General features: G+C 45.2%; 1 protein-coding gene across 10 annotated transcripts in view; it reads left to right on the top strand.

Annotated features, from left to right (window-relative positions):
- Positions 1-26,203, top strand: part of MASP1 (MBL associated serine protease 1) — a 74,982-nt gene that overhangs the window by 27,187 nt on the left and 21,592 nt on the right. For 7 of the 10 annotated variants that reach the window (XR_004734344.3, XR_013526891.1, XM_008981372.5 and 4 more), the window contains exons 3-10: positions 1,286-1,463; positions 3,151-3,282; positions 7,340-7,536; positions 11,997-12,144; positions 13,534-13,652; positions 15,248-15,326; positions 21,859-21,996; positions 23,928-24,002. Coding sequence is in view for 5 of the 10 variants with exons in the window: in XM_008981372.5 (XP_008979620.1) it covers positions 1,286-1,463; positions 3,151-3,282; positions 7,340-7,536; positions 11,997-12,144; positions 13,534-13,652; positions 15,248-15,326; positions 21,859-21,996; positions 23,928-24,002 (1,066 nt within the window). In the remaining 5 variants the exon portion in view is untranslated. Of the gene's footprint in view, positions 1-1,285; positions 1,464-3,150; positions 3,283-7,339; positions 7,537-11,996; positions 12,145-13,533; positions 13,653-15,247; positions 15,327-18,066; positions 21,997-23,927; positions 24,003-26,203 lie in introns of all 10 variants that reach the window. The other 3 variants (XR_013526892.1, XR_013526894.1, XR_013526893.1) reach the window with 1 other exon arrangement.

The raw sequence follows: 26,203 nt of genomic DNA, 5'->3' as shown, positions 1-26,203 counted from the left end.
GTGCATCTTGGCTAAAATATCAGTCCAGAGATTGCAAACACAAATAAAACTTAAGAATTGGGTTAGATATAAGATAATAGAGTAGATACATCAAGAATTCACACTTCAATAAATATAGCAACTAGCTATTATACGAAGCTTCCAAACCTCCTGTCTCACATGAAATCAGCTTTAGGCCACCAGCTTGGCATCTCTGCTTGGATCTCTGAATTTGCACAGGGCCTCTGATTCTTCCAAAGAATGAAATTCTCTTAGCAAACAGGCATTTTTTTTTTTTGCATCCAAGTCTTAACACAAACATGTACACACAGAGATACACACTCAAACTATTTTTGGATGATAAATAATAATAGTTACTCTATTAAGTTAACCAATAAATAGTTACTATATTAAGACTGCCTATTAAACTCCTGCTTAAAACTTTTCAGTATCTTCCAATTACAGAATTAATGGCATTCCAGGTCAACCATAATTCACTTTCCACGTATCCTTCCAAGTACATCTCCTCCTGCAATCCCCACAGACTCCCTGGCTACTCACTGTTCATGGAATGAGGCTTGTACTTTCAGTTCTTATAAACAAATGTTTATTGGATAACCACTATGTGCCAGATCCTGTTCCATGCACTGAAGACACATCTATAAAAAAAAAAAAAGTCCTTCTCTCCTGTAGCTTATGTTCTAATGCGGATTGCTTGCCTGCTTTGAGTGTTTATGCAGTGCTTCTGCTTGTATGAACAGACTTGTCACACTGTATAATACCTGCCTGTGTTGGTGTTCCTCAATCTCAGCAGTGCTGTCCTGTGTACAGCAGTGTCCGGCTCATCTCTCATCACCTCCATCTCATGCTTTGCTCAGCAGTAGGCACGTATTGGATACTCAATGAATGAGTTGTATATACAGTTTCCATTCTATGTGGTAAGTTCCTGTTGCACATAGAATCTGTATGCAAGGTTATCTAACTTTTTAACACTTTCATATTGAGTTATTTTTAATAAATAAGTCACTTGGTTATTGACAGGAACAACAAATGTCAAGTTACATCTAACAGAACAAAATAAGATGATGAAACTGATCAGATGTCCACATTGACTTAACCTGTAATGCGTGTTTTCTCAAGTTTCAGAATCTCTAACCTCCTTTCTTTGGGTTTCTCAGGCTGAGTAGCCTACCCTTGGGTGGCCCCTTCCTTTTCTTTCTGAAGATGAGGAAAGAAGCTTAACTGATGAGAAACTGATCAAACTGAGAAACTGCTCATCTTCTTCCCTTTCTCTTTGACTTCAAAGGTAGAAACTGAAGACCAGGTGTTGGCAACCTTCTGTGGCAGGGAGACCACAGACACAGAGCAGACTCCCGGCAAGGAGGTGGTCCTCTCCCCTGGTTCCTTCATGTCCATCACTTTCCGGTCAGATTTCTCCAATGAGGAGCGATTCACAGGCTTTGATGCCCACTACATGGCTGTGGGTAAGTTGGAGAACTGGTTCACCCTCCGGTCTGTCTCTGTCTCTCTCTCTTTCTCTCTCTCTCTCTCTCTCTCTCTCTCTCTCTCTCTCTCTGAAGATGAAAACTGCCATGTGCCCTCTCCTTTACACTGGAAATCTGTAAATGCACCTCATAGATTCTACTGATAATGTCCTACTGCATTTGCTCTTTCACATATGTATCCATCTATCCTCTATCCATCCAGCAACTCATCTTTTACAAAGTGTTTTAAAGTAAATTGCAGACATCAGTACACTTCTTTAAATAATTCAGCATGCATATTATTTTGCTAGAGTTCAATATTTGTTCACAGTATTTTTCTTTTAGTTTAAAATTGACATAATATTAAATGCACCAAACTCATGTATGCATTTGTTGAATTTTGAAAAATCTATATTTGTGTGTAACCCAAACCTCTAACAAGACATTGAACTCTACCACCAGCCCAGAGGGTTCCTTTTTGCCCCTGCCCAATCAATCTCTGTTCCCAGTTCCCTCAGAGGAAACAACTGTTTAATTTTTTTCTGCTACAGATTAGTTCTTGCCTCTTCTAAAACTTCATTTAAATGAACAGACACAGAATATATTTCAGGGGTGAGGATTCTTTTACTCAGCATAGTGTTTTTCAGATTCATTCATGTGTTGCATGTATCAGTAATTTGCTTTTTTTTCTAGCAGAGTAATTTTCCATTGTATGAATATACTAAAGTATGTTTACTCATTATCTCATTGACAGCTACCTGGAATATACCCATTTTTTGGCTCTCACTAATAAAGTTTTTACGAACCTTCTTGTACAAGTCTTTTTGCAAACATATTTTCAATTCTATTGGATAAATGTATAAGAGTAGAATTGGTGTGTCATAGGAGAGCTGTATATTTAGTTTTCTGAGTCATTGCCAGACCTGTTCCAAGGCAAGTGTACCATTTTTTATCTGTCCACCAATGTACGAGAATTCTGGCTGCTCTACATCTGCACCAACATTAGACGTTGTCAGTTTTTTATAATTTTAACCACTCTGGTGAGTATGTAGCTGTACCTCATTGTGGTTTAAAATGCATTCCCTTGATGACTAGCAGTGTTGGACATCTTTTCATGTGCTTCTTGGCCGTTCATTTATCCCTTTTGGGGAAATGTAAATTCAAATGCCTAGGACAGGGCTTGACCCACAGTAGGGGCAGAAAGAAAGGAAGAGGTAGCATGAGGTAGAAGTTAAGAGCACAGGCTCTGTAGCTTATCTGGATTTAAAGCCTGGGTCTGCCACTTACTATCTGTGTGACTCTAAGGTCTTTAATGCCCCTATGTCTCCATTTCATCCTCCATTGAACGTGAATAGTAACAGATGTGTAATGCCTCCTGAGGTTCTTGTCCCACGCAGAGTTATTATTATAACTGTTAGAGGATAGTGGTACTGCCAGCAGTCAGGTTGCCTGGGTTTGACCTTGGCTCTTTGTGACCTTGGGTAACTTGCCTAACCTCTCTGAGTTCTAGCTTCCTAGTTTGTAAAGTGAAGACAATGGCTACCTCTGGGCTGTATGTGAGGATTAAATGAGAGAATGCATGAACCTCGCAACATAGCGAGGGGCGCGCGTGAAGGGCTCTATAAATGTGGACTGTAGTCTTCATCATCATGCATGTATTGATGGAGAGGCTTTACCTCCCCTACAGATGTGGACGAGTGCAAGGAGAGGGAGGACGAGGAGCTGTCCTGTGACCACTACTGCCACAACTACATTGGTGGCTACTACTGCTCCTGCCGCTTTGGCTACATCCTCCACACAGACAACAGGACCTGCCGAGGTAGAGCCGACCAATGATTCTATGCATTGCCCTTATATGCCACATCCTCAATAACATTAGCTGAGACTCAGAGAAAGACAGATATGCAGTAGGAACAGGTAAAAATGAAGTCAATGATGCACCTCAGACACCACATGGATGCAGATGCAGAAATGCCCACCCAGCAATCTGGAAACCTGATCTTGGCTTGTCAAAGGAGAGAAGCTCTAGACTATTTGGCCATCTTTCTTCCTCCGCCTCCTGGGTTCAAGCCATTCTCCTGCCTCAGCGCCCTGAGTAGCTGGGATTACAGGCATGAGCCATCATGCCTAACTAATTTTGTATTTTTAGTAGAGATGGGGTTTCTCCATGTTGGTCAGCCGGTCTCAAACTCTCAACCTCAGGTGATCTGCCTGCCTCGGCTTCCCAAAGTGCTCGGATTACAGGCGTGAGCCACCGCAACTGGCCAGCCATCTTTCTTTCCAGGCAACAGTTTTACTATATAGGTTGCTGTCTTTTTTCCTATTGTAGGTAATTGGGTTGATCAATTTAGGGGAAAACCTGGGTTTCCCAGTTCTTTCTCTTTGAGCCATGAACTATGCCTTACACAGCAACTCCTTTTCTCTTGTTTTCCACGGTCCCTAAGTTCCTCTACAACAGAGAGACCTGTCCAAAGGAAAGAAGAGAGAGAAGAAAGAGGCAAACAGAGACAGCCAGAAAACTTCCCATTCCTTCTGTCTATCTTTGTTTTCATCTCTCATCAACATACCTACTATGCTGTAGTCTCGTGCTTACAGAGGGATGGAGAAATGGAGGAGTTTAGCCACTTTCTAGGAGGAGCTCTTGGGCACGTGGGGTAATTGCCATGTAAGCAAATGGTGAACTGTCTTATGGTCTCTATGTTAACATTAATGTTTCCATTACATTTACATAATGAAAGTATCGTCATAGGGCAATCAGACCTGCACAGACAAACACTTCCCAGAGATGTGACCCTTGACAGAGATGACAGAGTAAGGAGAAGAAGGGCCTTCCAGGCAGAGAGAACAGCTTCTGCAAACAGTCAGCAGTGTGATAGAACATACAGTGTTTCAGGGAACAGCCAGTAGATTAGTGTGGTCCAGGATAAGCATCTATGCATGAGATCTCACTTGGAAGAGGGCAAGTCTGGAGACAAAAGTTTTTCTTCTTCCTGCTTCAAAAGCTGCTGTTTGCTTCTGAATAAAACCCCATAGAACACATCAGTATAAAGCAGTCTAAAATCAAAAGCGCAGGCACATGCAGAGTTTTCTTAAAGAATATTATGTTTTCTATTGTTTTTATTCAGTGAAGTTTTCATTGAGTATCTACTATGTGCTGAGTACAGTCAGGGCCAAGAATGCTCGGGGTGGAGCATGCATTCTCACTCATTTTCTTCATTTTCACCCATCACCAGAAGTCTTTTTAAATATCATTTTCCTAATAGTTTCCACGATATCTTAACACCACAGACAAACTATATATCTGTTTATGTACTGCATATCCATCTGTGTATTGTGCATTTAAAAAGTCAGACCTTCCCCACCAAGAAGGAATTTTAGCTTTGTTGAGGGCAAGATCAGCCCCATGAGAAGGCTTGGGGTAGAAAATGAAAACAGATGGGAACGCAGGAGACCTCTATCTTAACCTCGTTCTGCAACTCATAGTTGCGAAACTTTAAGTTAGGCGCACCCTCTTTTTCCAAGCCACAGTTTTCTCATTCACAAATAGGCAGAATGACACCCCAAATCTAGGATGCGCTGGCCCAAGAGTAAAGGCTCAGTGACAAATAAAGTTTCCTTAGCGGGGCTAACGTCATACCTAACTTCCCAGGACAGTGGACTCTTGGTTGCAGTAAATGCAGTGGTGAACAAAGCATAATTCCTGAACTCACAGAACTTACAGTCTAGTGGGAGCAAGAAAATCAACATAAAGTTAGGGAGTTTTTAAAAGAAAATTTTTAGACAAATTAAATTTAACAGAGTTTACCTGAGCAAAGAACCATTTGAGAACCATCCCCTCCACCCACCCCACCACCACCAGAATATGTTGAGAGCAGCTCCAGGATTGCTCATGTTGGATAATGTTTAAGGGAAGTAGAAGGAAATGCTGTACCTTACGTGGAAGTCAGGTACAGAAACAGCCAAATTACTTACAGCTTATATTTGCCTTGTTTGAACATAGTTTGAACAGAAGGCCACCTGTGGCTGGCCAAAACTCTGTGATTGATACTGTTAACTTAAAAATCAAGATTACAAATCTGTATGTTTAGAAAAAGAGAGGAGATTTCATTTCTTATAAAGGGTTACAGCAGGTGGCCATCCTGAGAGTCTGGGAAGCACAGCCTCCAGCCAAGATCAGAACCAGGCACTTAAAAGGAGGAGGGATTGAGTTAGGAGCTTCATGCTGAACAGGTTGGCTAAACATTCATATTCAACAGGCCACAGGAGGAGCTATGAATATTCATGAGAGTGGTCCTGGAACATACATATTGAACAAATATGCATGTCACATATGACCCATGTTCACTTTGGGATGGAGACTTCATATTAAATTATTACAGTTAGGCCCTTTGGGTCAAAAAGGCTTTTCAGGACAGGAGGCATTCAAGTGTGTAGCCTCTGTAAACTGGCAAGAATCAATCCATGGTCAGAAGTCTCTTATCAGGAGAAAGTGAAATCAATCCCTTGTCCATTCAAAGATAGAGTTATGGCTGGTGGGACAGGCGTTCAGTCAGTCAGCATCTGGCAGAGCTGAAAATTGTTTTCATATCACTTATCTCAAGCCCAGTGCTTGTTGTTTAGCTGCTGAAGAAAAAGAAAAAACTTCATAGCATTGTAAGAACATAGTTGATGCTTTCGGTGTAGGGATACGTGGCTTAACCCTTGCCTGGCATGGCCTTAGGTCCTTCATAATTCATAATTTGGTACTTTATTGCCACAAGGAACCTATTTTCTCATTCTCATGATCTCTGGTTTAACATTAATGCTAGTCAATTGTTGTGTCCAAACTGCAAAGAAGAGAGGATGTACAAGGAGTAGCCAACCTACCATTCCATCTTGGCCAGAAATTTCGTTTTAAGGTTTTTCTGGAGATCCTTTTGCCACCGGGGGCCCATTAGGTCACTGGAGGGCTTGGGATTTTATTTTTCATTTACAGTAAAAGAATAGTTTACAGTCTACTTAAAAATCCAGTTAGGTTATAGTTCACCATGTATGCACAGACCTTCAGGCTGAATTTAAAATGTGTAAGGAGGCCAGGCACAGTGGCTCACACCTGTAATGTTGGCACTTTGGGAGGCCAAGGCAGATGGATGGTTTGAGTCTAGGAATTTGAGATCAGCCTGGGCAACATAGCAAGACCCTATCTCTATAAAAGCTACAAAAATCAGCTGGGTGTGGTGGCACGTGCCTGTAGTCCCAGCTATTCAGGAGGCTGAGATGGAAGGATTGGCTTGAGCCCAGGAGGCAGAGGTTGCAGTGGGTCAAGATGCCACTGCACTCTAACCTAGGCAATAGAGTGAGGTCCTATCTCAATAAAATAAAATAAGTAAGAAGGAAGCTTTGGGCTACATTTAATTGAACAGAGTGAAAAGCACTACAAATAAAAACAAAACAAAGAAGGGCTAGAAAGTGAGGGTGTGTGTGAAGGGCCTGTGGGAGATGAGGGATCTCCTGAAGTTCTGGGTGGAGGGACGGGATCACAGAGGTTCAGGCATCCGCCTGACCACTCCATCTCAAAACGCTTCCCTCTCAGATTCCTCTCCCTGACCCCTATACCAGAGGATCTGATGAGAAGGATCATGACACAGGGTACACAACCCTGAGAGACAATCAGAAAATCTGTTATTGAGTCTCAACTCTGTAAATTCCTAAACATGCGACCTTTAACAAATCATTTCCCGTCATTGAGCTTCACTTTTTCCATCTGTAAAATGAAGATGCCGATACCTTCCCTGTCTACTGCTTGGGACCACTGGGAATATCACATAGTAACAGATAAGCAAGGCTTGCTATGGCGTGGTTGCGATGTGCCATTTTCTCTGCTGTGTTTCCAACAGTGGAGTGCAGTGACAACCTCTTCACCCAAAGGACGGGGGTGATCACCAGCCCTGACTTCCCAAACCCTTACCCCAAGAGCTCTGAATGCCTCTATACCATCAAGCTGGAGGAGGGTTTCATGGTCAGCCTGCAGTTCGAGGACATTTTTGACATTGAAGACCATCCTGACGTGTCCTGCCCTTATGACTACATTAAGGTAAGCCTGTAATGAACACTTGTCCTAGAGATGCTAGAAAATCTTGGCTGAATTGGGGAAATTTATATTCCGGAACCTTCACCTTCTTCTCCCAGGATAGAGAGCCAAGCAGCTAGTTTCTCAAAAAGCCATTATTTAAAATAACATCTATCATCTTCGTTAGATCTATTCCAGGGATCTCTGATCTGAAACTATCACCCAGGTCACTGGGGTGGCTTGAGGAGGAGAGTCATAAGGTCAAAATCTGCATTTTATTTGTTTTAATTACTATTATTATTATTTTAAGACTGATTCTCACTCTGTCGCCCAGGCTGGAGTGCAGTAATCTCAGCTTACTGCAACCTCCACCTCCCAGATTCAAGAGATTATCTGCCTCAGCCTCCCAAATAGCTGGGATTACAGGCACCTGCCAACATGCCCAGCAGATTTTTGTATTTTTAGTAGAGACAGGGTTTCACCATCTTGGCCGGGCTGGTCTTGAAATCCTGACCTCCTGATCCACACCTCGGCTCCCAAAGTGCTGGGATTACAGGCATGAGCCAGCACACCTGGCAAATCTGCATTTTAGAAAGGTCTCTTGCGGGCATGCCCAGCCCCATGGGCATCCATGCCATGCAGTCACATAGGACCCTGTGCACAGAGGGGCTTCATGCTTGGTTTAATAAACATATGAAAGTATTTTCTTCTCTTTACTTTTTTAACCTATTATCAAATTTTTAATTCACTTTAAATAAGGGACTCCAAATTTTCATTTTGCCCCAGAACTCACAAATTTTGCTGCTGGGCCTGCTTGTGGGAAGAGGCTATGCGAAAGACAAATAAAGAGGGAAGAAATACCACAGGCAAATAACGACTCAATTTGTGGTTACTTCAATATTGTAATTAAGATGCAATGGCAGCCTGAATTTGAGCCATGGCTGGGATAATGGGGGAGATATTTTTGAGATATGCGGAAAGTAAAACCAGCAATCCTTACAGAGTGATCAGTCAAAGCATCCAAGTAGAGCTAAAAATTAGGGTTTATCTCAGAAGAGACACTGAGCTGGGGATAAAGATGGGAGTCATCAAATGTTTAAAGAGGTGCTGATTTAAACCATGGAAATGGCAGGATGTCCTAGAAAAAAAATGGAAGCTAGAACACGATAAATTATGATACCTAGACGGAGGTGGAGAAACCCCCAACAGAGGTCAGGAAGAGCCAGAAAATGAGACTGCCAAAAAGAAAGCTGTCAACAGTGAGAGAGGCAGAAAACCTGAGAGGAGTCAAAAGAAAGCTCTGGAACCTAGAGCCTGACCTGTCCTCTACTTGGACACAGAGACTAAGAAGCAGCTTGGCTGGAGGTGGAATATCAGGAAGTATAAACCATGGGTTTTCTGTTTTGCTGTTTTAGCAAACTACCACAAACATAACAGCTTAAAACAATGCCAATTTCTTATCCCAGCATTGTGTAGCTCAGAAGTCCCAGTGGCCACAGTTGGGATTCTTTGTTTAGGGTCTCATGAAACTGAAATCCAGGTGTTAGCTAGTGGAGTTCTTATCCAGAGGCTCTGGAGAAGAAGCAACTTCACAGATCATTTAAGTTCTTGGCAGAATTCAGTTCCTTGCAGATGTAAGACTAAAATCCCCTTCTTATTGGCTGTTGGCCAGTGGTGGCTCTCAGCTCTAGAAGTTGCATTCAGATCCTTTCACTTTGCCCCTTGTCATCAGAAACAGTCCCTTCCATCAAATCCTATCACACTTCAAATCTCCCTGACTTCTGCTGCCGCTGCCAGCCAGAGGAAATTGTGTTGAATGGGTTCATGCGATTGGGTTAAGTCCACCCAGATATTCTTCTTAACTTTAGGTCAGTAATGAATAACTTTAATACCTCTGCAAAATCCCTTTTACCGTTTAATATAACATCACCACAAAGTAACACCGGGAATGAAGGCCAAGGGGGCCACCCCAGAATTCTGCCAGGTGTCCCAGGAACTACACCTGGGAGCCTCACTCAAGCACACAACCTCTTGGGCTTCATTTGTTTCCCCATCTCCTCAATAAGGACAACAAGACAAAGATGTCACTTGGGATTGCAGAAGTCACCGAACGATAGGTAAGGAGTCATGGCAGAGATGGGAGAAAAGCGGTTTGAAGACCCAAAGAATAACCAGGACCGGGAGGTGGGGAATCCGGATTAGATGATAGAGCCTATTGCCTTCTCTCCTCCACTGCCCCCAACCCCCCACAAACGCATCACCTGCCTCCTGCTCAACTGCAAAACTTCCCTTTGTTTTTTGTTTTGTTTTTTTTTGCTTCCACTCTTGCCCTACACAATCTATTCTCCCACAGCATAGAGGGTAATCTTTATAAAAGCTAGATTCAATCGAGTTTGCATTTGAAATTAAACCTAAATTTGTCAACACGGTGTAACCTCTGTGTGTTTTCCAACCTCATGCCATGGCACGCCCACTGCCCAGCCAGCATGGCTTCCTGCCTGTTCCTAACACTAGGCAAACTCTTTCCCACCTTTGGCATTGATTTCACGTTTGCAGTTTTCTCTACCTAGAAAGTTTTCTTCCTTCGTCTTCAAACAGGCTCATACTCATCCTACATATCTGAGATCTCCAGTACTACCTCAGAAAGGCCTTTCTGGATCACCTAATTAAAATTATTATATATTATATTGCCATTATAGAAATGATTACTTCTGGCTGGGCGCGATGGCTCATGCCTGTAATCCCAGCACTTTGGTAGGCCGAAGCGGGCAGATCACCTGAGATTGGGAGTTCAAGACCAGCCTGACCAACATGGAGAAACCCCATCTCTACTTAAAATACAAAAATTAGCTGGGTATGGTGACGTACACCTGTAATCCCAGCTACTCGGGAGGCTGAGGCAGGAGAATAACTTGAACCCAGGAGGCAGAGGTTACAGTGACCTGAGATTGCACTATTGCACTCCAGCCTGGGCAACAAGAGTGAATCTCCGTTTTAAAAAGAAAGAAAGAAAAAGAAAAAGAAAGGAAGGAAGGAAGGAGAAAGAAAAGTGATTCTTTCTATAGGTTACATATATTTTACTACATCAATTATAAACATATGGCATATATTTCTATTACATATGCATCCTGATTATTTTTATAACCCTTATGATAGCCTATAGTTCTTTTGTTTATTATTATTTTTTTTTTTTTTTTTGAGATGGAGTTTCGCTCTTGTTACCCAGGCTGGAGTGCAATGGCGCGATCTTGGCTCACCGCAACCTCCGCCTCCTGGGTTCAGGCAATTCTCCTGCCTCAGCCTCCCGAGTAGCTGGGATTACAGGCACGCACCACCGTGCCCAGCTATTTTTCTGTATTTTTTAATAGAGACGGGGTTTCACCTTGTTGACCAGGATGGTCTCGATCTCTTGACCTCGTGATCCACCCGCCTCGGCCTCCCAAAGTGTTGTTTATTATTAATTGTTAGCCTCCCCCAACTATAGACTGCAGGTTCTTTGACAGCAGAGATCTTCTCTGCTTTATGCACCAGACAGTGCTCTGCCCTTCTCTGAGCCACAATATGTTCATCTCTCAGCAGAGGATTTTTTTTTTTATTTTACTTTAGGTTCTGGGATACATGTGTAGAATGTGCAGGTTTGTTACAGAGGTATACATGTGCCATGGCGGTTTGCTGCACCCGTCAACCCATCATCTAGTTTTTTTTTTGAGACTGAGTCTCACTCTGTCACCCAGGCTGGAGTGCAGAGGCATGATCTGGGTTCACTGTAACCTCCACCTCCCAGGTTCAAGTGATTCTCCTGCCTCAGCCTCTTGAGTAGCTGGGATTACAGGCGTGCGCCACTACACCTCGCTAATTTTTGTATTTTTAATAGAGACGGGGTTTCACCAAGTTGGCCAGGATGGTCTCATTCTCTTGACCTTGTGATCCACCCATCTTAGCCTCCCAAAGTGCTGGATTACAGGCGTGAGCCACCACACCCTGCCCATCATCTAGGTTTGAAGCCTCACATGCATTAGGTATTTGTCCTGATGCTTGCTTCCCACCCACTGACAGGCACCAGTATGTGATGTTCCCCTCCCTGTGTCCATGTGTTCTCATTGACCAACTCCCACTTTGGAGTGAGGACATGCAGTGTTTGGTTTTCTTTTTCTGCAGTAGTTCGCTGAGAATGATGGCTTCCAGGTTCATCCATCTCCTTATCATTGATGGACATTTGAGTTGGTTCCATGCCTTTGCTATTATAAATAGTTAAGCAGATGATTAACCTGCCTTGTCCACGTCAAGAGCCATCGTAAATTATAAATGAGAGAGTGGAGATGAAACCATTTGGTGACTGCTCAGGCTCATTAAAAACCTAAGTGAATACCAAGGATTCATAAGGAGGTTTCCAGAAAACCCAGAGTGCAGGAGAGGTGCTGCCTGCAGTGGCCATGTTGGCTGCTCAGATGGAACCTTCTCTTTCTCTCTCTCATATTTTGCAGGTCAAAGTTGGTCCAAAAATTTGGGGGCCATTCTGTGGAGAGAAAGCCCCAGAACCCATCAACACCCAGAGCCACCGTGTCCTGATCCTGTTCCATAGCGACAACTCGGGCGAGAACCGGGGCTGGAGGCTCTCATACAGGGCTGCAGGTAACCTCTTCCCTCCCAGGTCACACTGAGCTGCTGTGCTTAGCCTTTGCAGAGGCAGTGGCTGAGGGAGGAGGGGGGCAGGCTTGGATCTCCTCTGGGGACCTGATGGAACTCCCAGTTGAGCAGCTGGGGACCAAGGCGCATGCTCTCTCCTGACTCAGTTTTCTGTGTATAAAATGAGGGCAAGGACAACAATAATGTCATGTGGACTATACTGGTGGCTTTCAAAACATGTACTTCAGTATCACATAGAGAGATTAAAGAAAAAGAAATCTTGTTTCCTGAACTCTACCCCTCACAGTGATTCAGTAGACTTGGGGAGGGCATTTTCAGCTCCAGCCTTCTCCAAATCTAGGGCTAGAATTTGGATATGGTCCTAGAGCCCAGAATGTTTCATTATGGTGCTTTGTCTCCTTGTGCCCCCCACCCCGCCACCAGCAAAGCCCCTGGGTCTCATGCCCCTGTCCCCCAGGTCAGCCAGTCTTGGCCCAAACCTTGATCGAGCCACCTGACCTGCAGAACTGGTCTGTAGGAATTCAAGGAGGGAGAGGGTGAACATCACTGACAAAAGATCTCAGCTGGCATGACCAATTCAGTTCACAGACTGAAACCCTGGCCCGGCCTGCACTATCACATACACTGCTCAGACTGGGGAGAGCAGAGACAATATTAACAAAGGAGAGTTTGTGGGACAGGCCCAGGCCTGAAGAATCTGTCAGATTTAGCCTTTTGAAGAGAGGACTCAGAGGCATATGATCACATTCTTTCTAATGCTTTGAAGAAGGGTCTTGGGAAGAAAGAGCAATTTGGGTCATCCTGAATGGCCCAAGAGGACAAATGAGTAAAAATTACAGGGCATGAATTTCAGCTAAGTAGGAAAACAGTGTTCATGTACTTAGCAGAGTCCATTACTGAAAGGTACAGGTTAGGGAGGCATTGAGCTCCCTGTCACTGTGTCCACGAGCCGCCATGCTTAGCCCTCCCAGGGGGTGGTGGTTGAGGGAGGAGGGATGCAGGTTTGGACCTGGTGGGGCTCCCAGCTGAGCAGTATGTTTGGTGTCTACTGCGGAGGATATTGTAAGAGAAGCATCAGATGAGGATTGGTTTAACATTCCTAATGATGTTTAATATTCCTTCCAACCCTGAGTTTTAATGAAATCATCTGGCCAACCATCTCATTCTACAAGTAAGGACTTGGTGGTCCAAGCTGGAAACTGTCCTATTCACGATTCCAGAATTAGTCTCTTGCAGGTCCTGGAAGATCCATGCCTCCAATACCCAGTTTCATATTGTCTTCACCTTCATCAGGCCTTGCTTTCTAGGGACTGGCCCTTTAAGGTAACACTTCTCATTTTCTCACCTGCTGTTCTTTCATTTGTTCCCCACCAGGAAATGAGTGCCCAGAGCTACGGCCTCCTGTCCATGGGAAACTCGAGCCCTCCCAAGCCAAGTATTCCTTCAAAGACCAAGTGCTCGTCAGCTGTGACACAGGCTACAAAGTGCTGAAGGTGCAGAGCCCTGCCTGGGAAAGGGGAGTGACTAGCCCACAGAAAATCTCCCTACCTGCCCCCTCCCCAGGGCAGATGAGCTGCCAGCACCAGTCATAGTTCCAGCACAGAATTTCCTAGCTGCCCATCAACTTCTCAAATGCTCCGGAAATTCCAAAGCATGTGTCCCAGACATTCTCACACTCTGAAAATGGCACAAAAGTTTGTTCCCCTCCTCCCAAATCAGAGCATGAGTTGGTTTGAATTTTAAAAATATGGGCCGGGCGCAGTGGCTCAAGCCTGTAATCTCAGCACTTTGGGAGGCCGAGGTGGGTGGATCACAAGGTCAAGAGATCAAGAACACCCTGGCCAACATGGTGAAACCCCTTCTCTGCTAAAAATACAAAAATTAGCCAGGTGTGGTGGTGTGCACCTGTAGTCCCAGCTACTCAGGAGGTTGAGGCAGGAGATTTGCTTGAACCCGGGAGGTGGAGGTTGCAGTGAGCTGAGATCGCACCACTGCACTCCAACCTGGTGACAGAGCGAGACTTTGTCTCAAAAAAATAAATAAATGAAAATATGGATCCATCCATCAAGGCTGAGAACTGTAAACAAAGTTCATCAGGCTTATAGGGTAGAGTGGAATGGGATACCAGAAAAGGAAGCAGACATTTTAAAAGTAGTAGATGGGGCCGGGCATTGTGGCTCCCAGCACTTCGGGAGGCCAAGACAGGTGGATCACCTGAGCTCAGGAGTTTGCGACCAGCCTGGCCAATATGGCGAAACCCCATCTCTACTAAAAAATACAAAAAATAGCTAGGCGTGGTGGTGGGCACCTGTAATCCCAGCTACTTGGGAGGCTGAGGCAGGAGAATCACTTGAATCCAGGAAATGGAGGTTGCAGTGAGCTGAGATCGCACCATTGCACTCCAGCCTGGGTGACAAGAGCAAAACTCCATCTCAGAAAAAAAAAAAAATTACGGATGGGTTCCCCTCATTCTCCCACCCCCAGAAGCAGTAGTTCTCGGAATCACATGATTACCTTTAAAAAAAAATCACCTCTCAGCTCTCACTTGAGATCAGATAAAGCAGACATTTTGGGGCTGGGACCATTGACTGGTGCAGCCAAGCTTGAAGACCACCGCTTTCAAGGAATAGTTCTCAGAGAGGGGTCCTTAGTCTCAGCATCACAGGGGACTTGTTGGAAATGCAAGTGCTGGGGTAGGCCAGCCCCACTGAATCAGAAGCTCTGGGGGAGAAGCCCCCCCAGCCGGTGTTTTAGCAAACCTTCTAGGAGATGCTGACCCTAGTTTGAGATGCCCTAGTTTGAGAGCCACTGCTCTGAAAAAGTCGTCAGTGCTACAGCTTTCCCTTCATAGATAGTTACCCAAACCCTTCTTACACACAGCCCTTGCCCGTCTCTGGAGTATGAAAAGGGAATATGAATTCAGCATGTATCTTTCCCCTACCTTCAAGCTTGCCCTTGGAGGCCCCTAGGTGGAAAATCTCAATCAAGGACAGGCACATGTGGAACTTGAGTTGGTTTTGCCAGGAAACAACCTCTGACACCACCTCCACCTCCTTCTTCCCACTCCCTTCTTCCTGTCTCTTCCCAGGATAATGTGGAGATGGACACATTCCAGATTGAGTGTCTGAAGGATGGGACGTGGAGTAACAAGATTCCCACCTGTAAAAGTAAGAAAGCCTAATGGGTTGTTATAAAGATACTGAGCTCCCCAACACTGGTGGGATACAGGCAGAGCATGCAAGGGTGAAAGCGTGGCAGGAGCACTCTAAGGGGGATGGGAGCAGGAATTTAACAGAGACACAAGAGTTGGGGACAAAAGAGTATCAATGCTCCTTTTGGCAATCAGACGTTAGGATCTCAAAAGAAACTTTGTGTGGTCCCCAGTTTACTCTGTTAAATACCAATTTTAATTCAGCCTAATAGAAGGGTTGCCAGACTTACTAAAGGAATAGCGTGTGTCCAGGCTTGAAACCAGCTTTGGCAATTGCTAATTCAGGAAACTAGTTGGGTGCTGGTGCCCAGAGCTGAGTGACCTTGCTAGTCTTCACGTGGCCATGAGCCATATCCCCTATGTCTTCTGAGACAGCTCATGATTTAGGGCGGGAAGGGCTGTGGGGTCAACACAGCAGACCTGCACGAAGCAGAGGATACAGCTCTTCACTGGCTCCTGGGACCCAGAGTTCTTGCCTTGGCCCTGCCCCTAACCAACTCTATGACTGTGAATAAGACCCTTCACCTCAACTATAAATTAAGGAGTTTGGACTAGCTTTATATTTTATAATATGTGCCCATTGGTTTTAAAATAATATAGTCTATATAAATCGTCTACTGAGCTTTGTAAAAATACAAGCTTCCAACCACTTCACCTCACCACCACCCCCTGCAACCACCCCTCAGCACTTAGGTGATTTCAACGAAAGATTTATAAGGACCACAGTTTTAGAAACTTATCTATGGCGAACATTGATGAGAGGCGGCACAGCGACAGAAATAGTCAGGGAAGGAAGGGATAGAGAAGAGGGAATTTGCTTTACAATGGAGAGGTGGGGTCAAGAATTAGAGCCTGGCATGGTGGCTCATGTCTGTAATCCCAGCACTGTGGGAGGCAGAAGTGGGTGGATCACTTGAGGTCCGGAGTTCCAGACCAGCCTGGCCAACATGATGAAATCTTGTTTCTACTAAAAATATAAAAAAATTAGCTGTGTGTGGTGGTGCACAACTGTAATCCCAGCTACTCGGGGGCTGAGGCAGGAGAATTGCATGAACCCAGGAGGCAGAGATTGCAGTGAGCCAAGATTGTGCTGTTGCACTCACTCCAGCCTGGGTGACAGAGCAAGACTTTCATCTCAAAAAAAATAATAATAAATAAATAAATAACTAGAATTGGAGTCGGTCCCACCCATCTTCCTTTCATTATTTCACGCAAACTGGAGCGCTGTCCTCTTCCTTTTCTCCTACACGGCCTTGATTCAGTAGGCAGACAAATGTCCTTCCATTGTCCCAAGGGGGACATTCCCTTAAGGCAAATCCCAGGCAGAACTTTGAAGTGAAATATGCTTGTTCTTAGTTTTTCCTTTCGTATGATGTGGCTGGAGTCAGAGCCTAGTATGGGGAAAGAGGGGGCATTTTATGGCTTTAACAAAATGTTTCAAAAAATGTTGACTGGTTGCCTGTGCAGAGTTCTATGGGGAGGTCAGATGGAAAAGACAAGGGCCAGGCACGGAGGAACTCAAGTGCTAGTGGCCGCAGCCACCACCTCCCCCAGTCTGAGGCTCTGGGTGCAGGGCTATGAAAGCATTGTAAGCAAAGCACTGCAGGAAAATCGAGGGCCTTGTTGAAGGAGAAGGTGAAGGAGGATATGGGCTGTCTGGGACAGAATCAGGCTTTGGAGTCAGGAAGTTCTCGATTCAAATGCAGATTCTACCGGCTGAGAGTCCCTAATCGATGTCTTCAGACTCTTTCAGCCTCAGTTTCCTGCCCTCAAGATTGGTCTGGGGATTAACTGGGTTAATATACACACTATACCCTGGAGGGCCAGAAACGTGCAAAAGATCAACAAACTCCTCCTCCCCCAACCCAATCCCCTTACTGGGAAGAGGTTTCGTTTCTCTCATTCATGTTTTTGGAAAGTGGGAAACATTAATAATGTTTCCTTGATTTATATTTTTCCCTGACTTGTGTTAGCATACAACAGAACACCCTGTCATTTCTTAGTAAAGAGGAAGTGTTTCTCTCCATATTATTACCCTATTCTCCCAAAATAGGCTGGATTAAGACTATTAGAATTCCTATTCAGGCATACCCAGCATCTTTTCTCACTTAGTAAGTATTGAGTATCTGTACCAGGCACTGTGCTAGGTCCTAGGGGAAAGGCATAGACAGGACTGAGGAGTTGAGAGTCCCCAGGGATTGTGGGGTACAGAGCTGGAAACAGACAAGAGGTGTGCACTGTGTGGTGAAGAAATGTGCACTAGAAAAGAGCCCAGGAATTATGGGTCGTTGTTCTGGCCCTGCCTCCACCCTGCTGTGCTGACTCCCGGACAAGTCCTGTTCTACTCTGAACGCTGTCAAGTGAGGGTTTGAACCAGATGCATGCAAAGCTCCCTCCAGGGACAGATTTTTATAATCCTCATGAGCCAGGATGTATGACTCTGCAAATTCTCAGAATATTACAAATTCCACAATCCCAAACTGTTCTTCACACTGGCTGTACCTAAACTATGCATTCTTAATCAATTCTGGTGGAGTGATTTCTGTATTTCCTGCATAAACTGTTTCTGCTTTGCTTGCTAATTTCTCTTTCTCTCTCTCTCTCTCTCTCTCTCTCTCACTCTCTTATCTATCTATCTTGCTCTTCCTCTCTCTGCTTCCTTCCTCTGTATCTCTTAATCTTCACCATGGTGGCAGAAAACGAAATCGATCTGGAGAGCGAACTCAAGTCAGAGCAAGTGACAGAGTGAATGACGGGACTACACACAAAGCAGACATCCAGAAATGGATCACTCCCAAGACCCCCGAGGCCCAGAGCTGCACCTCCCCTCCCACCAAACAACACTCCCGCGCCCCTTTCAGTGTGGATTAGAAAGAGTGCTGAACAAGGCAACATGATCTCAGCAGTTGACGCTGCTGCATGTGTGAGAACAAATTCTCCACTTGAGGGTTTGCCTGTCATTCAAACACTACTCCAGAAAATAATGAAAAAAAAATATGGGATTTATTTTAGCACCTCTGAGTGGACTGTACTTTTCTCAAAGAAAAATATGCCTTTGGTCCCAGAGACACAAGATTTAATATAAAATCATGTGGCCTCAAGCTGACCAGATCAGCATGGTTTCTAATCCATTCTACATTTGGAGTTTAAATGAGCCAGACTGCCTGGGATTTTATGAATCTGCTAGTGTTACCTGTTGCTATTTTCTTAGCCACCGTGAGTAGGTAAAGCAAATAATAACTCACATAGTGTGGATTTTTGAGAATCTGAATGTCTTCTCATTCACGAAAGTATCCCTTTTACCCCCACCTAGCGCGGGGCTGAAATGTCATCATTAGATCTTCTTTCCTCTGGGGCTTACAAGTTCTATGTTTCTTAAAATTTGCTGATTAAAAATTTTAAAAAGATAGGTATCACACTTGAAAGCAGTGGTCCCAGCTCTGTGCCATGGGACATCACAGGTCCTAACCAGTGATAGAGAAAGGGCTGGGGAGTGGCAGCAGGAATCTCTGCTTCCATCTGAACACCTGGACACACTTGTCAGAGAACCTTTGCATTAAATGGACTGCCCGACCCATTTGGTGATTAAAAGGCTATGTGGTGAGGGCACAACCCTGGGCAGTCTGGAGCCTGAGGTGCCATTCTTGGCTAGAGGCACCACTGAAAGAAGAGACGGGCTGTCTGCTAAAGACAAGCGTCAGTTGAATAAATGTGTTTAAAACTACAAAGTATTAACAGAAATAACAGTACCACAGAGGGAATCAGAATTTAAGAGGAAGCTTTGGTATATATCCGAATCACTGTCATAGCTTTGATGCGGGCAGCATGAGATACATGGCATCAAAGAAACGTAAGTGAAGAGTTCCAGAGCAAGGAAGCAGCCCTGCCCAGTTCGCATTAGAAAGGCTTTCAAGAGGAAGGATCGTTTCATCAAGGCCGCCAGGGCGTGGACACAGGGTGCCCCAGGCAGCAGGGATGACACCAGCCTCCTCTTGGGAGCAGGAGGCAGCAGGGGAGCACGCTGAAGGAGCTAGTGTTTGGAGGGTAGGTGCACCAAGGGGAGAAAAGATGAGGCCAGGGAGGGCGCTAGAGCCCAATCCCCCAGGCCTGAATGCCAGGGTTACCTGACTGTGCATCATTCTCTAGGAAGCCCCCCAGTACAGCACGTCACACTTGGAACTGCAGGTCAAGAAAGGTGTGTCTGGAGGAAAATAAGTGTCAACAAGTAATTACCATGGAGATGGGGTGTCGGGTGGTACTGCCAAGGCCAGGGGAAGAGAAGGGTGTTTTGATTCCAGAGTGTGGGACTGGCCAGAGAACTTTAGAGAAAAGGATAAAACCCTTCCTAAAGCAAAGAGCATGACCAAGCGGAGGAAGCAGGGTCTAGGATGTCCTGATTTTGCCAGACAGAGCTGCTCAAGGGGAAGTCACTTCCAGGTCCCGGAGAGACAAGGCTTTTTCCCTGACACTATAGACTTGGGAAGAAAGTGCAGCCCTCCACAGACACAACCCTCTATGCTCCACTATTTATCACCCCTCTACCTAGTTGTAGGGCCGGCTATATCCGTGGGCAAAGTTGCTTCTCTGAAGTGATGTGAAAGTAGGTCCTCCACCCAGAAAATATCTGTCCCCTAGTGTCAGCCACATAACAGGCTCCCAGGGGCCCTGCCATCTAGCCACCCTAAGGCCAACCCTGGAATTCCTGAACTAGGTGGTCAGGTCCTGAGACCACTTTGACAAGATGAACTGCTGGAGCAAAGTTAAGGAGGATGAGTAATACAAATACCTAGGTACCAGGTCAGCGGCATTTTCTAAAAACAGGAAAAATCTGCTTTAGCGGAAAATAAATTTAAAACTGTTTATAGTAATTAAATAATAAATATGGTTGCCTCGTTATCCTAGTGTTGAGCTGCACACGGTTATGTCACAGAGTAGAAGAGCATCTCTACTTTGGATGATGAAACAAATGGAGATGATTTGTCCAGCTGATTGGATTGGAGGCCAGGGCAAAACGGGTTGTGTTGACTTGCCTTCCTTGTGGATAAAAAGTACCTGTATTTATGCCCTTCCTTCATCTTTTCCTCCAACCTGGAGGGTCTTGGAATTATTTATGTTTTGAATGGACTCTCTAATCCAAAAGAGATGAATCTGGAGTCCTACAGTTAAAATCACAATGTCTAAATAGCACTCAGAGGTAAATTATCCCTCACTATTTCCCAAAATGACCAGGTAAAATTCAGGAGGACATGGAACTTTGGAAATTTTACCAAGGCTCTGGAAATTCTGACAGCTGATGTCCACCGTTAGCCAGCTAATATCTAGAACAAGCCATTTAACTGGAAAACAGACCCTTAGGCACTATTAGTCCCCTTTACTAAAGCAGCAATGGATTTGAGGTCAAATCTAGCTCTCACACTGTGGCAGCAACTTGCTATATGACCTTACACGAGTCAGGTCTCCTCTGTAGGCTCACAAAATTAAAGAGGACATTCTAGATTGCCTACTTCAGGTTTCTTTCCAGCAGTGAAATTCTGTGATTCGTCTATGATTCTTCAACTCAGGAGTTGGCTGTCATACCTACAATTAGGATTTCCTTAGGAATGTAAAGATTAACACATTTGGGTCCAGAGCCTCTGATGTGGCCATGAAAAGGTGCCAACTGTCAGGTGACTCACACTGGGCTCCATCAGAGCTACGACTCCCCTAATACTGAGCTGGACTGGAAAGCTCCCCCAAAAACCATCTCTGAGAACAGGCATCTTTAGTCATGTCCGGTGCTAGGACTTCAGCCAGCTCCAATGCCCAGCCATCAACAATTACAGAAAATGAACAGGGGAAGACTGAAAGCCGATCTGCCTCTAACCCTGCCTCCTGTCTTCTATGGCCAAGCAAGCTGCCTGTAGAGAGGCAGCAGGGTGGGGCTATGTATTCATTCATACAGGAGCTGGGCTTTTTGCTTTCTTTTTGTGCCAGACTCTAATGCAAGCACATTAGCTGCTCTCAGCCTGTGGTTGGGACTAGAAGAACAAAAGATTATTTGGTTTATGTCAACGAGAATTTTCTCACTAAACCAGGCCCGGGGGGGATGGGGGGAGGCGTGGGTTTCATGCTAGGGCACAAGAGGCAGAGAGGATTGCCCAATAAAACTAGAAGTCAAAGAAAGGGGCCCTGCTGAGGAAGAGACGGAAGTCTGCTTAAATCTCAGTAGAACTTCCCCTACGGTAAATGGACACTGGCCAGGTGAGTTGACCACACAGTAGTACCATAATGTATGGGAGAGACCGCAAAAGCAGGACCACTGGTAGACTCACGGGTTGTACACTGCACATCCCAGGGGCACCATTCAGAGGCATTCTAATCTTGCTTTCTGGAATTGTGTGCAGTACACAGCCTGTACATCTGCATGAGACTGATCCATCAGATAAGAGGATCCATCCAAAAGAGGATGAGCAAAAAGCAGTTGAGGGATCTCACTTCTTCTCTCTCAGTTGTAGACTGTAGAGCCCCGAGGGAGCTGGAACACGGGCTGGTCACCTTCTCCACAAGGAACAACCTCACCACATACAAGTCTGAGATCAAATACTCCTGCCAGGAGCCCTATTACAAGATGCTCAACAATATCACAGGTAAGCCCTCCATGCTAAGCCATCCTACTTCCATCTCACACTCTCGAGGCCTCAGGGTTGGGCTGGGGGCTGACAGCTCTGAAAGGAATCACTGCTCATGCACGTATAGAGCCTGATAAGGCGAAATGTGTCACTCACACACCTTCTCATCAGGTTCTCACTTTCCATGAGCTTGTGTTACCAAGTCCACATAGAGAGGCAGAAACAGTCTCAAGACCAAAACCCAGGCTTTTTATTTGTTTTCATTTTAAATCTAGCACTGATTTACTAATGAGTTGTTTGTGGGAGCATGAAGGAATCACAAATTCACACAACTAAGGGAAGATACGAGACTCTAAAGAAGCTTGGAACCTCCCAAGTGAAACTCCTTCATGTGGTCTGAGGCTGAGCTGGGTTTCCAATAAATGGCCAGTATTGCTGCTTCACCCAGTATCTGCCTTGGCTTCTGGGTAAGGGCAACATCTCACCAGGCCAGACCCATTCAGCGGGTAGGGGTCCTTCTTTCAAAAACATGTTCCCCTGCGAAGGACAGGGTCCATGCAGGGTTGGGGAGTGAGACGCAGATCCTCTGCCTCCCAAGGTCACCCGGCATATGCCCTGAGCATAGCTCAAGCACAGCCACCGCAGTCTCTGTCCAGGCCTCATCCATGCCACCTGGCAGGGAGACCCCTGGCTGCCCCAGCAGCTGGGCAGCAGCACACTGGCCAAAGCGTGAAGAACCAGCAATAACCTGTTCATTGGCCACACTGGAGGGCTGGGAGGAACTGGGAGGAGAAGTGCTTAGAGACATAAACTGCCTCTTCCCTGCCTTGTGGCAGCCCAAAACCCCCTCAACACACACTCATGGTCCCTAGCAGAAAAGGAACTCTCAGGGAGAAAGGAAGGCCCATTAGCTCTGCCACTCTGGCATGCAAGCACTGAGAACATTCTCCTGACACATCTAAGCCTCCACGTTCTCTTTGTTTTTGTTTTTGAGACAGGGTCTCATTCTGTTACCCAGGCTGGAGTACAGTGATGCGATCTCAGCTCACTGCAACCTCCGCCTCCTGGGTTCAAGCAATTCTCCTGCCTCAGCCTCTGAAGTAGCTGGGATTACAGGTGCTTGCCACCACACCCAGCTAAATTTTGTGTTTTTAGTAGAGACAGGTTTTTGCCATGTTGGCCAGGCTAGTCTCGAACTCCCGACCTTGTGATCCACCCACCTTGGCCTCCCAAAGTGCTGGGATTACAGGTGTGAGCCACTGTGTGTGGCCCCAACTCCTCATTTTTAAAAGAGAGAACAGTGATGAAGGTCTTAGAGCTATTGTGAGACTCCAATGAGACGGTGGCCACAAATGTGGTTTATTGAAGTCTGTCAAATGGAGAAGAAAGCAAAGGGCATCTGCCCAACAGAGAGCCATGTGAGCCCAGGTCTTTGTGACAAGTGAGGGGAAGGTGCCTGCCAGAGGCTGGGCAGCATGGGGTGGGGAGGAGAGCAGCCCTCAGCCAGCAGCAGTGGGATTCCCCAGAGCTTTGGACAGACACCATACTGAAGAGTGTGGTGCTTATTTTTGAGGGTGACAGCAAGCCATTAGTGATTCTGAGATGAGAAAGGACATGGTCAGATTCCCATTTTAGAAAGATCTTCGGGTTGCACGGGAGTTTGATAGGGGGATTAGGATGATAGCCCTAGGGGTATTTGAAGGCTATTTGGAGGTCAGTTGGTCTCTTTGGAGGATTATATCCCGGAGACAACCTGCCACAGCCTTCCACTTTCTTCCTCATTCCTTTTAGCACATCTAGGCTTAGAGAATCACATCTGAGCCTACGTGACCATTTGGAAGACTTTTACAATACTCACTTTAAAGAAATTAAGTACCCAGATCTATTTTTCCATGAGCTACAAATCAACCATTGTCTCTCTCTTCTCCTAATGTCTTTCACTAATCCAGGTATATATACCTGTTCTGCCCAAGGAGTCTGGATGAATAAAGTGCTGGGGAGAAGCCTGCCCACCTGCCTTCCAGGTACCTCACTCTCCAAATCCGTTTCCTCAAGGTTTTCCATCCAAGGCCCTAGGGCCCCAGGTTTTCTGGCTGTTAATAGGGAGATGGAGGAAAGGGGAGGTGATGCTTTGGTTGCTTTTTAAGAGATGTCTTCAAAAGGTGAAAGGTCAGAGAAGTTCTGCTTCACACCTTCTCAAACCAGCCTGTATATTCTGCCTCTTCCATCACTCCAAGAGCCCTCCTGTCCTCTCTCTGTGACCTTGCCACCAGCTTTTTCATATAACGCAGTTTGCGTGTGTGCCTGCTGTCACGTGAGGGAAATTTAAAAAGTGGGCACCCTGTCCTCAAGCAGTCGCCATGCTATCAAGGAGATGATAAGACAAACAACATCACAATAGGACAGAGTGAGAAATTCTTTCTTCCAAACAGCAACATGGTCAAGCCTTTCTGATTGCTGCCTTTCCCGTGGTTTACTTACTGACTCCACTTTAAAATGGAAAGAAAATTTTGTGGTAACAGGAAGTGTCACTGTGCATACAGATTTTGGGAACATTTGCTTTAGCATTAAAAGTATGGGCTGGGCATGGTGGCTCACATAATCCCAACACTTTGGGAGGCCAAGGCAGGCGGATCATCTGAGGTCAGGAGTTAGAGACCAGCCTGACCAACATGGTGAAGCCCCATCTCTACTAAAGATACAAAAATTAGCCAGGCATGGTGGCACATGCTTGTAATCCCAGCTACTTGGGAGGCTGAAACAGGAGAATTGCTTGAACCCAGAAGGTGGAGGCTGCAGTGAGCTGAGATGGCACCATTGCACTCCAGCCTGGGTGACAGAGTGAGACTCCGTCTCGATAAATAAATGAATAGTATGGAGAATTTGCATTGTAATCACACTGTGTAGCTACTCAAGTCAACTTAAAAAAAGTATAGCCCCAAAATGCACACTCTAGGATTAAACAAATAATCCACAAAAAATTAAATTTAATATTTACAACAGTAATTTATATCTTTTTTTAAAAAAGCAGGAATGGCAGTAGTTTAATGATACAGTCATTCAAGGCAGCATTGAGGAATACTGAAAATTAAGTGTCCTGTCTAATTCCATCTGCATGTTTGCATAAACAGCAGGAAATCTGCAATATGGTTAAGCACTGAGAAATATTTGTATTTTATTGAATGAGAGTGTTGGGTAAACTGACACAGTGTATTATTACATTAATGGTACATTTCAGTAACCTTCCATGTTCACTCAGTAGGTATATTAGTCTGTTCTCACACTGCTGATAAAGACATATCCAAGACTGGGTAATTGATACAGAAAAAAGGTTTAATGGACTCACAGTTCCACATAGCTGAGGAGGCCTCACAATCATGGCAGAAGGCAAAAGTCACATCTTATGTGGTGGTAGGCAAGAGAGAAATGAGACATAGCCAAACCATATCAGTAGGCTTCTAGATATCAGACTGGACATTAAAATGGAAAGGCTAAGGCATTGTCTACCATTCATCCTTAGCAAGTGAAGAACATGTTAGCATTTGGGAGCCAGGTTTTGACCATCACAGGTGCTATGGGACCCCAGAGAAGAAGAAAGTTAACAATGCCTGGTTGTGTATGACTGGAGGGGTAGGAACTGACTAGGAAGGCTTCACATAAGAGGTCTTCATTTCTTAGAAAAATGTATGAGGAAGTGGCATAAGGGAACGTTCATCCCACCCACTCTGCTGATTCCACTTACCTCGATTAGGCTTGCCCAGAAGCACACCCACGGGCTCCAGGCAGTGAAGCCTCAGAGAAGAGAGGAATGGTGGAGCTGCATCAGACCAAAGGATCTGGGCATGGATTCTTAATCCATGGCCAATTTTTGCTAAAATACTATGTGAGCCCAAGAAAGCTAGGGATAGATTGCATGCTGTAAGTTCATGTCACAACCTTTGGAAGGGGACAAGGCACTGGGCAAGGAGTCAGGGCCCTGGGTACTAATCCTGATGCTGCCATTTCCTAACTGTGATCTTCGGTAAGTAATTTCACATCTCTGGGTCTGGGATTCCATACCTCAGAAGTAAAAGCATCAGGACCAAGAGACCTACGATAGTCTATGACTCTTAATGGTCATCATCCTCTATGTTTGTACAAAGCATCTTGGATACAATGAGTCATGAAATTCTTTTAACACTCATTGTTGGGCAGAATATGGTGTATCATTGGACCAGGCCAGAAA

The sequence above is a fragment of the Callithrix jacchus genome, chromosome 15 (assembly GCF_049354715.1).
Source record: "Callithrix jacchus isolate 240 chromosome 15, calJac240_pri, whole genome shotgun sequence".
Classification (NCBI taxonomy): domain Eukaryota; kingdom Metazoa; phylum Chordata; class Mammalia; order Primates; family Cebidae; genus Callithrix; species Callithrix jacchus.
Note: the sequence above shows the minus strand (reverse complement) of the source record. Positions and strands in the feature narration are given on the sequence as shown.